This window comes from Hippocampus bargibanti, linkage group LG20, assembly GCF_051943395.1.
Source record: "Hippocampus bargibanti isolate YZ-2025 linkage group LG20, ASM5194339v1, whole genome shotgun sequence".
Lineage (NCBI taxonomy): Eukaryota > Metazoa > Chordata > Actinopteri > Syngnathiformes > Syngnathidae > Hippocampus > Hippocampus bargibanti.
In genome coordinates, this window is record NC_142753.1 from 3,925,255 (window position 1) to 3,939,050 (window position 13,796).

The 13,796-nt window shown below is 40.5% G+C and overlaps 1 protein-coding gene across 2 annotated transcripts in view; it reads left to right on the top strand.

The window, feature by feature from the left end:
* csmd3b (CUB and Sushi multiple domains 3b) overlaps positions 1-13,796 on the top strand; it is a 291,556-nt gene that overhangs the window by 240,641 nt on the left and 37,119 nt on the right. For both annotated transcript variants that reach the window (XM_089023141.1, XM_089023140.1), the window contains exons 45-49: positions 207-384; positions 7,350-7,495; positions 11,353-11,433; positions 12,940-13,053; positions 13,133-13,321. In XM_089023141.1, the coding sequence (XP_088879267.1) occupies positions 207-384; positions 7,350-7,495; positions 11,353-11,433; positions 12,940-13,053; positions 13,133-13,321 (708 nt within the window). The remainder of the gene's footprint in view (positions 1-206; positions 385-7,349; positions 7,496-11,352; positions 11,434-12,939; positions 13,054-13,132; positions 13,322-13,796) is intronic.

Genomic DNA, 13,796 nt, shown 5'->3' on the forward strand with positions numbered 1-13,796 from the left:
ATGTGGATTATTCCCTCTCGGGGTGCTAAAACAACATCAATAATCCAGCTAAATACCATTGGGGAACTGCAAAAAAAAAGAACATAAATATCAACGTTGATGAGGTTGAAAGCGCCGCGTGGCTTAAAAAGTTTAGTAAAACGTATTGCCCAGTGGTCATAACACTAATAAATGTGTGTAATGTTTGCTATGATCATCCCTAACAGCTCTTTGTGGTGGAAATATCACCTCACTAAATGGAACAATTTACTCACCTGGTCACCCTGAGGAATACCCCAACTTCCAGGACTGCGTGTGGAGCGTTAGGGTCCCACCCGGACACGGGATCTATATCAACTTCACAGTACTGAGCACGGAGCCCATTTATGACTACATCACCGTGTGGTAGGTTGCCCTTGCCCATATTGTCACCGGGACTATTCACGCTTTTGGTAGGCTCACTTTACAGAAGAACAGTTCTGTAACATTACCAAATAGCATTTTTTTATTCTGCTCATCTATTTATACCTTAACTGATTCACAAACGAACAGTGTTAAATCCTGATGATAAAAAAGAAAGGCAAGTCATGAATATTAGAATGTGTGGTTGTTTAAAATCATGGATTGTCTGGACTTTATATCAATCACAAAAGCAAACTAAAAATACATTGTACATTAACTCATTCATTTTTGTCATTTTCACTCGAATTCCAGGACCTACAGAGTATTGAGTTTTAGGACCTTGTATCCATTCAATTCAGCATCAGAAACCTTAGACGCTCTTCTTTCATCAGAAAACAAAATTGATTCCTAAGTTATATAGGTCAGGAGATATCTGAGCTTGAAATGGGGGTGGCTGTACAAAATACAATACATTACAATACTTATTGATTTATATAGCGCTTTTACAACACCTGAAACTGTACCAAAGCACTAACATGGACAAAAGGCAAATGATGCCGCCCCGTGGAAGGCAAAAACATTGTCAGAGGTCTGACCTGTGTTTTATTTGGCACCTCTCGCCTGAAAAACCAAACCCCGAACAAAATCGGGAATGGCAGTGAATGATTTAAAGTATAACAACCATAAATCTCAGGTTAGAAAGCCTTAAAAAAATCGACCATAAATCTTCCAAAAGTGATACATCTCAAAGTAAGAATCCAGTAAAATAAGCCCCTTGCATAGAAGACACCGCGGACATAAATCTATCTGAATTCCACGTCAAACAAGGCAAGCATAAATTCCATGAGTGTTACACCGTTTCAATATAGCAACTGTAACGTCGTGCAAATGCCATCCGTCCTAATGAAAGACTTTGAGTAAATCTCACAAAAGCTGCCTAGCCTAAAACGGAGCGACCGCACATGGCAGGAGAAATCCCCAGCTTAAAGTGAAACAAACTCCTATATCGCAGAACCCCGCCAAAATCACAAATTGTAAAAACGTAAATTGAGACGTCCATAAATTCCACAACAATGGCATCACTGTAATACTTTTTAACCGTTAATCCTCGGTACGTTTTTCGTCTTGAAGTGTGCCTTCTACAAATCACACAAAAGCCTCACAGGTTAAATTAAAACCACATTGCATCCCTTAAAGGACAACTGACACCTCTGGACAAGTTGCGTCCATAATTTGTAAAATCACTTCAAATGACTTCTACTGAGCGCATTTACAAAGATTCCACGGCATATAGCTATATTTTATGTTTTAAGACTCGCGCTGAATATTCAGGATGTCTTGTTTTCGAGTTGATGAAAGTAGAAGGAAAAAAAACATAAATAATGCGATGGTGAATCGTTGTGTGTTGCACCAAGACTACTATTTGATACTAGTTGACACAAATTCCCAGCAGACAAATCAGCCCATTTTCCAACAGAGCTTGGGCACCATCTTGTGCATTTTCTTGGCGCTACATTGGAGTCCAGACGCCTCAAAATGAGGGGGAAGGACTTCTTTAATCGATTGCAAACATTCATGCTTTCCCCTTCAGAACTATTTGAATCATATTCATAACTGGATGAGTAAAAGAAAGCATCTTCTCCGAATCTGAAGGTATTGTTTTGATTCTAAGCAAGGCAAGACGTCCTGGCATGATGTCACGAACAAGGGGGCGGGACCTTCTGAAACTGAAACTTTCTGAGGTCATTTTCAAGTAGTTTTGGGACACTTTAAGTCATTTAGATTGGTGTTTTGCATTTGACAAAAAAATTCAGCCTGCATGTTTTGGGTATTTTTGATACTATAAAACGTTTTTCTGATGTCAGTTAGGAAACCAAAAAATGGTGTCGTCCTTTAAAAGATGCTCGCACTTGAAAGTAAGACTGCCGTAAAGCTCAGACAACTGCTCACAATCCTGAATTGCACATCAATTCTAAATGGCTGTGACTCGAACCATCATAATCCCAAATAAAAGTTATGCAACCTTCAACAAGATAAATAGCACACAAAAGCGTCACTTGATCCCACCAAATCCGCACACTTTAAAACAAGACGAGTCATAAATTTAACCCTGAATCTTGATCTTAGCTGTGGACCTCAAAACCAGGCCATAAACAAGACTGACAATCCCGGAAAAGTTGTACGGGTTTTAACACGTGTACCATCAGTTTTTGACTGTCGCAGAAGCCGAACACGAAATCCCAAATGAATTTGTTTTGTTTCCTTAGGATGTCCACTTTCATGGCTTTCTTAGCTCTGTTGCGACCTTCTGATGGCACGCTGGCGAGCAAAGCTTTAACAAAGTACAATACAATACATGTGGATTTATATCGCGCTTTGTTACAGCTAACGCTGCCAAGCCTAAAACGGAGGCATAACATGACAAGTAACATATATAGCAGGGGTGTCAAAGTCATTTTTTTGCCGCGGGCCACATTGTAGTTCTGGTTTCCTCTCGAGGGCCGTTATGAATTTGGGGAACCCATTAGAATGTTTAAATCCCTTCAAATATTACATATAGAGCACACAGCAAATTAATGAATAACTCGTTTTCAAATCTGAAGTCAAGATAATGACTTTTATTGTGGTTGACATCCAAAAATCTGAAATTTTGGCTCAGATTTTAGCAATCATCATGGAATCCTTTAAGTTTGATTTGCTTTCGCGGGCCGAAAAAAATGATGTGGCGGGCCGGATTTGGCCCGCGGGCCTTGACTTTGACACTTTGTGATATATAGGAAATAAAGCAGTCACAAAAATAGTAGAAAGCACCAGGGAGTAAAACTAAGCTCATGTCTGAATCATGCTGTGTCAAGTACCAAAGAGTACAAGGTCTTTTAAAGACATTGAAAACTATTAGTAAGATCATCAAAAGAACTCTAAAATGTAAAGAGAGCCAATGAAGGGATGCCAGAGTAGGAGTTCCAGTATATGCTCCCTCTAACGAGTACCAGTCAAGAGGTAGCAGTATCATTCTCTACCAGCTGGAAATGCTTCTACTACTACTTTGTACTACGACTACAACAAACTTTGTGACATAATCGCACAGTCCAAATAAAAAAAAGATGATGTTGAAAATGTTTCACTCTATCTATGAGCCAATCCGTCTTTCCACGAGCATTTAGTTGAGCGAAAATTGCCTACGCATGAAGCGATCGCTAAAATCACATCAAGAGCAAGCCGCTGACACTCGCATCATCGCGCCCTCCGCGGTAGCGCTGTCTCTCAGCAGGGAGTGCCGTTCGCGTGACGGGGGTGCCATTTGCACGCCGGCCCTCCTCAGGTAGCGAGCCAGATGCCAGCCGTTGAGTTTCTTCGCTAATTGGTCTCATACAGGGAGCGACCATATTTGCTGAGTCCTCGCTTCACGGTATGCCTCCGTAGGCCCGTGGAGACTTCCGGATTCTTAACGTGGATGAGAGGCAAACGGGTGGCGCCGCTTCGTGATGTTACCAAATTCAACAAGTGACCATAACGTGAACACCGACTTAATGCGCCAGCTTGCGGGGTCAGTGCTTATATTTGCTTTGGCGGGCCAAATAAAATGATATGGCGGGCCAGATCTGGCCCCCGGGCCTTGACTTTGCCACCTGTGTATTACCGGATCAAAAGTGTGGCAAAATGTTCCCCTTTAAAGGACAACCGACACCTCCGGACCAGTTGTTCTCCATAATTTGTAAAATAACTTCAATTTTTTTTTTATTATTTTTTTTTATTATTTTTTAATATTTTACAAAGATTCCACCGCATATAGCTATATTTTACATTTTAAGACTCGCGCTGAATACTCAGGAAGTCTTGTTTTCGAGTTGATGACGATGCCTGACGTGACATCACGTCTGGAACACCCCTGACCGAGAAAGCGACACACAATGCATTTTGAGTACTTTGTTTGGTCTGAAAACTTCGTGTTGATGGTGAAATTACAAGGAAAACACCAAAATAACACGATGGTGAATCGTTGTGTGTTGCACCAAGACTACTATTTGATACGAGTTGACACACATTTCCAGCAGACAAATCAGCCCATTTCCAACAGAGCTTGGGCGCCATCTTGTGCATTTCCTGGGACGCTACATTGGAGTCCAGACGCCTCAAAATGATCCGGAAGGACTTCTTTAACCGACTGCAAACATTTATGCGTTCCTCTTCACAACTATTTGAATCATATTCATAAATTGATGAGTAACAAGAAAGCATCTTCTCCGAATCTGAAACCATTGTTTTGATTCTAGAGCAAGGCAAGATGTCCTGGCGTGCTGCGCAAACAAAGGGGCGGGACCTTCTGAAACTAGCTATTTCCGGGGTCATTCTGAAGTAGTTTTGGGACACTTTAAGTCATTTTTATTGGTGTTTTGCATTTGACTATAAAAAGATCAGCCTGTGTGTTTTGGGTATTTTAGATGCTATAAAACGTTTTTCTGATGTCAGTTAGGAAACAAAAAAAATGGTGTCGGTTGTCCTTTCAAACTTCATGGTCTGAATGCCAAGTCACTGAATAACAAAAAAGCCCTGAGCCAAAAAATCCACAGCAGTCTTTGGCATGTGTTTGTTATTCCTTTAAACTAACAACCGCGTTAATGTGTTGCAATGTCCCTTAGACGGCAGTGACAAAGCCAAATCTATTTGAACCGCCGCATCAGCGAGAGAAACGCACACTAAGTAAATAAAGAAAGAAATATACTGGCTTCCCAGCGAGTTTGTATTTCGGAGTTCAGCCTTCACTTGCTGCCAATGACACATTTTGACGAAACAACCCGTCGGAGAACAACAGTCATTGGCGGGCCGTGGATTTCATCCCTCGGCTTTCAGTAGTGCTACGTCTGAATCAATCCAGACTGTAAAATGTGTGGTGTGATATACGACAAGTCCACTAGAGGATACCATTAGCCAGGAAATAACTGACCGACCTATCTCTGTGTAAGCTCTCAGTCGTACAGGAGGTGAGAAGGTTTCTTCAGCCGTCATCTGTACAAAAGTGATTGAATCTGAGGTGGTTCTTTAAATCAGCTAATTTAAAGGTGGCCTTTTCTAAGTTACGTACCAGCAGAAGGATGTCTCTCCCAAAGTTGGCAGCAATACGTCTGTGTAAGCTCTCAGTCGTACAGGAGTGGTCCATCGATGAGAAGGTTTCTTCAGCCGTCATCTGTACAAAAGTGATTGAATCTGAGGTGGTTCTTTAAATCAGCTAATTTAAAGGTGGCCTTTTCTAAGTTACGTACCAGCAGAAGGATGTCTCTCCCAAAGTACTCCTGTACGACTGAGAGCTTACACAGACGTATTGCTGCCAACTTTGGGAGAGACATCCTTCTGCTGGTACGTAACTTAGAAAAGGCCACCTTTAAATTAGCTGATTTAAAGAACCACCTCAGATTCAATCACTTTTGTACAGATGACGGCTGAAGAAACCTTCTCATCGATGGACCACTCCTGTACGACTGAGAGCTTACACAGACGTATTGCTGCCAACAACAAAGACCGACCTATCTTCACGATGTCCACTTTTTCTTGAAAAGTGCGTCTTGTGATTAGCCAATCATAGTTTGCGAAAACGCTGACGTTGACCAGCACCTTCAAGAAGGCGTCGGTACCTCTGTTGTGTTGCCATCTCGAAATCTGATTGGTTACAGCAACAGTTTGATACACACATTAGATACGACAGGGCCTGCAGAACTGATTGTGAAGACGTCCAGGTCGATTTCTGACCCTGGTAACAAATAATGGCTGAAATTTGATTGGTCAAATGCTTAAAGGACAACTGACACCATTTTTTTTGTTTCCTAACTGACATCAGAAAAACGTTTTATAGCATCTAAAATACCCAAAACACACAGGCTGATATTTTTAGTCAAATGAAAAGCACCAATAAAAATGACTTAAAGTGGCCAAAAACTACTTCAAAATGAAACCGGAAATGGCCAGTTTCAGAAGGTCCCCCTTGTTCGTGACGTCACGCCAAGACGTCTTGCCTTGCTCGAGAATCAAAACAATGGCTTCAGATGCGGAGAAGATGCTTTCTTCTTACTCATCCAGTTATGAATATTATTCAAAAAGTTCTGAACAAGAAAGCATAAATGTTTGCAATCGATTAAAGAAGTCCTTCCCGTGTCATTTTGAGACATCTGGACTGAAATGTAGTATCCCAGAAAATGCACAAGATGGCGCCCAAGCTCCGTTGGATATGGGCTGATTTGTCTGCTAGGAATTTGCCAGCTCAAATAGTAGTCTTGGAGCAACACACAACGATTCACCACCACATTATTGATGGGTTTTCCCTTCTAATTTCGCCATCAACACGGATCAACATGAAGTTTTCAGACCAAACAAAGTACCAAAGAATGCATTGTGTGTTGCTTTCTCAGTCAGTGACAATACCAACCGTGACGTCACGTAGGTATCGTCACCAACTCAAAAACAAGACTTCCTGAATATTCAGCATGAGTCTTAAAATGTAAAATATAGCTATATGCCGTGGAATCTTTGTAAAATAAGCTCAGTAGAAGTCATTTGAAGTGATTTTACAAATTATGGACACAACTTGTCCCGAGGCATCGGTTGTCCTTTAAATATGAAAACACACATCTGGAAGCAACGCAAATGGCGAGAAGTAATGAAAAGAAGCTGAAAGTCAATTTGGAATTATTTAATAAGAATTCATGGACAAAATATAATTAACATCCGTCTGTGATTCAGATATTTTTAAGCCAGCATAGAAGGCTTTGCAGGCCTTGATGGTCCACCACTGACAACAGTACAATGCCTATGATCTTTGTTTTCTCGCTTATGGTTTTTGGCAGTATCTTCACAAAGCACTTTTCTTGTAAATGTCATCAAAGCTCTTCTATTCTTTATTCCTGCCCATTTCCTCACAATAAATGACCACTTCTTGTACTTGTAGCTATTTATTTATTTCTTTTTGTTCACTGCAGGGATGGTCCGGACCAATCGTCCCCACAGATCGGCCAATTCAGTGGCAACACGGCACTGGAGTCGGTGTACTCCACCTCTAACATCATCCTCATCAAATTCCACTCGGATTTTTCCGGAGCTGGCTTTTTTGTTTTGAGCTATCACGGTAAGGGTAAATGACATTATTCAACAATGACTTGGATCAGTTTTGGTGTTGCCGATGTTGTCGATTATTCAATTTTATCCTTCAGTCAATCGCGGTTGTGCCTGAAAACGTTGACGTATGGCTCCACAAAGAACAATTTAAGTTTCAGCAGATCGAAGCATAGTTGGGTCGGTGTTCCTTGCGCTGGTTGCTAGCTGTTGCCGAGAAGACAAATGAGTTGTTTTTGTAATGGCGGGCAGCAACTCCTTATAATTTCCTTGACGACTCACTAAAGTCGAAAATTAGTTGGGCTGCAATTACTTTGACTTACTTTTTATATTCGAAATGTTTTTCAAACAAATGTTGCTTCAGTCTTTGCAATTGTGTGTGGCTGCCACTGCTCACCCGTAGAAAAACTTATCCGGTGACTGTAAAGTGACCTTGAGAGTTTTGAAAGGCGCTTATAAATGAAATGTATAATAATAATAATAATAATAATAATAATAATAATAATAATAATAATTATTATTATTATTATTATTATTATTATTATTATTATTATTATTAGGGCGGCCCGGTAGTCGAGTGGTTAGCACACCGGCTTCACAGTGCAGGGGTTCGGAGCAGGGGTTCGCGTCCCGGTCCGGCCTCCCTGTGGAGTTTGCATGTTCTCCCCGGACCCGCGTGGGTTTTCTCTGGGTCCTCCGGTTTCCTCCCACACTCCAAAAACATGCATGGCAGGCAGATTGACCACTCCAAATTGTCCCTAGGTGTGAGTGTGAGAGTGACTGTTGTATGTCTTTGTGTGCCCTGCGATTGGCTGGCAACCAATTCAGGGTGTCCCCCGCCTCGTGCCCGAACACAGCTGAGATAGGCTCCAGCAACCTCTGCGACCCTAATGAGGAATAAACGGTACGGAAAATGAGATGATAGATGAGAATATTATTATTATTATTATTATTATTATTATTATTATTATTATTATTATTATTATTATTATTGCTATTATTATTATTATTATTATTATTATTATTATTATTATTAGCTATCTTTTATATAGCTATTCGCTATCTACTTGCTAGCTGTTTGCTATCTATTAGCTAGCTAGCTAGCTAGCTTTCGATCTATTTGAGATACTTCCAGGTTGAGTAACGCTGGCACGTGTTGCTGCCGCTAGTCACCTGCAGAAAACCTTATCCTGTGACTGTAAAGTGACCTTGAGAGTTTTGAAAGGCGCTTATAAATGAAATGTATTATTATTATTATTATTATTATTATTATTATTATTATTATTATTATTATTATTATTATTATTATTATTATTAGCTATCTTTTAGATAGCTATTCGCTATCTACTTGCTAGCTGTTTGCTATCTATTAGCTAGCTAGCTAGCTTTCGATCTATTTGAGATACTTCCAGGTTGAGTAACGCTGGGACGTGTTGCTGCAGAAAACCTTATCCTGTGACTGTAAAGTGACCTTGAGAGTTTTGAAATGTATTATTATTATTATTAATATTAATTGGTGCCCAATCATTGCACTTTTCTGGGTAGGTCTACTTGGCTCCCCGTTTAGGCAACATTATGGAGTGGTGGTCTTGTCGCTAGAACTTCATTTTAAAGCTCTCAGTTACTCTGTTGAATTCCATTATTTTTATCTCCGAGATAAATATGATGTATTTTTTTTCAGCTTGAAAAGTTTCGTTGCGGGGGATTATTTAATTAGACACAATTATTTTTATTACTTTCCCGACTCTGTTTACCCTTCACAGTATTGTTTTTAAGCACTTGTGCACACTCTCACATCTCTCTCTCTTTCTCTTTCTCTCTCTCACTCCTCCATGCAAGTCTTTTTTTCCCCAACACTGTTTTATACGGATGTCACACTCGTAATTAATCATTTTGGTAGGTTGTGGCTGTTGAGAAAAAGTACCATCTGTTGGAGGGTTTGTTTTTTTTGGATTTTGTTTGTGTTCTGTTGTAGGTTGCAGATGGTTGAAAAATAGAACACTGCTTGTTAGCATTGTGTACATAAAAAAACTGAAGGTCTACTATAGTATTTAAATGTCATGCCAATTGTGCAGCTGTGCCTTTATTGTTTGAACACACACACGGCAAAGTTGAATTTTGTCTCTAAAATGTGATAAATAGCAGATTTGATTTGAGAATTCACCTCCTAAAAACAGCTTTGCTTCTGCTGGACGTGTCAATCATGAGCAGATCAACAAGCAAATCTTCCTTGGCTGTGTCCGGACATTGGAAATGTGACATTTTTGTCTGACTGTCGCCAAATTTTTGACACCCAAGACTATTTAACTTGGCATCATGACATTTGACTCACAAAAATTAACAAAAAAGTGCCCAGGCATGAAAAGCGACACAAAATCCACCATTTTATAGCTGACATTTTCGAGACAGTATATTTGATGAAATATATTTTGTTTGACCGCTCCGAAATTGCAACCACGTCCTCAGACAGACGAGTGATGCAAAATGGCTCATCGTTCTACTTTTCGCCAAAGCCGTGTGGGCGGAGCAGGACGGCATACATTTGATGACTTAAAAGACAACCGACACCCCCGGTCAAGTTGTCCATAATTCGTAAAATCACTTCAAATTACTTCTACTGAGCGCATTTTACAAAGATTCCACCGCATATAGCTATATTTTACGTTTTAAGACTCGCGCTGAATAGTCTTGTTTTCGAGTTGATGACGATGCCCTAAGTGACGTCACGGAGGGAATGCCCCTGAATGAGAAAGCGACACAATGCATTTTGTGTCCTTTTTTTCGCCTGAAAAAATCGTTTTGATCACGAAATTAGAAGGAAAACTACATAAATAGCGCGATGGTGAATCGTAGTGTGTTGCAGCCAATTGCGGTAACACGCATAAAGAAGTTCCCAGCGAACAAATCAGCCCATTTCCAACGGAACTTGTGCGCCATCTTGTGCATTTTCTGACCGCTACATTGAAGTCCAGACGGCTCAAATTGATATGGAAGGACTTCTTTAATCGATTGAAAAAATGTATGCTTTCCTCTTCAGAACTATTTGAATCGTATTCATAACTGGATGAGTAACAAGAAAGCATCTTCTCCGATTCTGAACTCCCTGAGGCCATTGTTTTGATTCTGGAGCAAGGCAGTTTGTGAAGGAGTATCCTGGCGTGACTTTCTGAATCTTCCCAGTTTCTAGCTCATTTTGTGGCAGTTTTGGGACACTTTAAGTCTTTTTTATTGGTGTTTTGCATTTGACTAAAAATACCAGCCTACGTGTTTTAGGTATTTAGATGCTATAAAACGTTTTTCTGATGTCAGTTAGGAAACAAAAAAATGGTGTCGGTTGTCCTTCAAAACTCTAAAACGCTTAACATTCCAAGGACAATTCTAGACAACACAGAGGCCATGAAAATGCTTTTGAGATCTGTGAGATCAATTGCTTCGCTAAGGGATCCTGTACATACACATTGTGCATTCATTAAAATAAAAAAATAAAAACGTAGATCTGCAGATACTTATTGACATATTTTATTCTTATCGTCAATTTGGTAATGACTTAAAGCCCTCGGCGCTCTCCTTCTTTCTGTATTTTCTCTCTGGGCCACTCACTTGCCGGGTTTACGAAATGATCTACGATCTTGCAGTCGTATCGATTGCAAACCTCTCAGCCCGGTGGCTGTTGCCTTTTATGATTCAAGACAAGCAATGTATTTGCGCGGCCGGCTTCTCCGCTGACCGAACCGCACGCACATATGGAGTTCAATCGGAGGGTTAAGTAAAGCATAAAGCAAAATAAATGGTGCGTTTTAACCTCGACGGTGCCTTCCACATTCATACCGTTTTCCTCTGCTGCTCCCCTTTGTGTCATCCATCTTGCAGCCTACCAATTAAGGGTCTGCCAGCCCCCTCCGGATGTGCCCAACGCTGACATGCTGATGGAGGACGGCGAGTTGGAGATAGGTGAGTCATCATCCAGCTGTCCCTCACCATTTCTTTTTGGTTTTGTTTTTTTTGTTTTCCCCCTCGCCTTTGGACATGTCACTTTAATGCCGTTGCTGAAACGAGACACTCTGAAGACCACCAAAAAATATGTTTAAAAAGGACACGAACACAAAACTCACCAGGATTGTGCAGTGCACAACCTGTATCAGAAAAATCAGATAACACTGCTCAATTTTCATTGGGGGTGGTACAGTATTCCCGTTTATCAGGGTTAATGGGGACCAGAACCCCCCGTGATAGGCCAAAATCCACAAAGTGGGGACTGTGTTGATCTACTCACAGCCAATGTGTTTATGTTTAGACAATTAACTCAAAAAATTGTCCATTCCAGTGCCAGGGTTTTTGTCATTGTCACTTGAATTCCAGGACCCCCAGAATATTGAGTTTTAGGACGACATAAACATTCAATGCAGCGTAAGAAACCTTAGACTGTCTTTTTTCATCAAGAAAAAAAGTGTTAATTCCGAAATTATAGGGTTATGGAGTTATCTGAACATGAAATGGGGGCGGATGTACAAAAGGCAAATTCTGACCCCTCGTGGGAGGGAAAAAAACATTGCCAGAGGTCTGACCAGCGCTTGATCGGCCCCCTGCAAGAACAAAAAATTAACAAATTCAGGAATGGTGCTCCACGTCATGCTTTTCAATTCCCGAATAAATTCGGGAATGGCGGTTAATGAGTTAAAACACTTTTTATGCAGTCAATGAATATACACTAATGCTATGTGTATATTATATTTTTTCTTATTCTTTCTGGTTTACAAAATGAGGCACCACTGACTAATTTGGGATTGATGTACAGTATTTTATTTTATTTTATTTTATTTTATTTTATTTTATTTTATTTTATTTTATTTTATTATTTTTTGTAGCAGCTTATCAGCTCCAGAGTTGCCCAGACCCCCGGCCTAGTAAAAAATAAGAGTTAATTCTGAAAGTATATGGCTGGAGTTATATGAACTTGAAAATAAGGGCGGATATCCAAAATGCAATGCAAGACATACATATTGGTTTATATAGCGCTTTAACAACAGCTGAAGCTGGAACAAAGAGCTAACATGAAAAAAGGGGAAATGATGCCCCCTTGTGGAAGGGGAAACATTGCCAGAGGTCTGGCCAGCGCTTTATTGGCACTCCAGCAAAAAAAAAAAAAAAATGCAAACAAATTCGGGAATGGCGCTCTGTCATATTTTCAATTTCCGAATAAATTTGTGAATGGCAGGGAATGAATTATTGGCAGAGAATGAATTAAGGTGGTGCCAAGGCAAGTTGCTACTTTCCTGCTATCTTTTCGAGAATAATGCTGCCTTTTTCAGACTAATTTAGTCTCTCTCTTTCTCTCTTTCTAAAAAAAAAAATATGCGATGCACTGTACCCGCAATAAGTGAACCGTGAAGTGAGGGGGATCACTGCATTAGTTCAACAAATATGATTGAAAAAGGTGCTTGCATCCATTTTTTTTAGGTGACATCATCAGGTACAGATGCCATCCTGGATTCTCATTGGTCGGCAGCAATATTCTCACCTGCCGCCTAGGAGAGAGGCTGCAGATGGACGCGGCGCCGCCGTCGTGTCAAGGTCTTAGCTTGGAATGTTTTATACTCTGCCACATTTTTTGGAGAAAGTATAAATCTAACTTTTTTTGTTCGTCTTTTAGTTCAGTGCCCCGCTCACGACGTACGATACGACTCGTCAGGTGTCATCCTGAGTCCCGGTTGGCCCGAAAGTTATCCCAATCTGCAGATGTGCTCGTGGAGCATCAGCGTGGAAAAGGGCTACAACGTCACCATCACTTTTGAAAGCTTTCACACGGAGAGAGAGTTTGACGTGTTGGAAATTTTTGACGGTAAAGAAAAAAAAATGTCCTTTGTGTTCAGCAAAAAGTGGGCGATCTCCTCCCCACCACCACCACCACCACCTTCCGTTCCTGGGACTTCGTCGTCCCGGGTTTCGGCACCAAAAATGTTGGGATAAATGATATATCTCTTTCTGGTTCTCTGGTTTATGGACATTTATCATGAAACATCAGCAGGGACCAAAGTGGTGAACAAAAAAGATTACTTTATTCTTGTAGACAACACAGAGACATTTCTGGTCAAGTTGGGAAAGCCAAAAGACATAGACATACCTGTCAACCGCTACGTTTTACGTTTACAGCAAAGTCTCGTTATATCGATATCGGATATATCGATAGTCCCGGTTATATTGATACTATTTCTATGCACGCACGGAGCAAATTACATGCAAACAGGGTCGGATATATCGATAGTCCCGGTTATATCGATATTTTTTCGGACTCCCTTGAATATCGATATAACGAG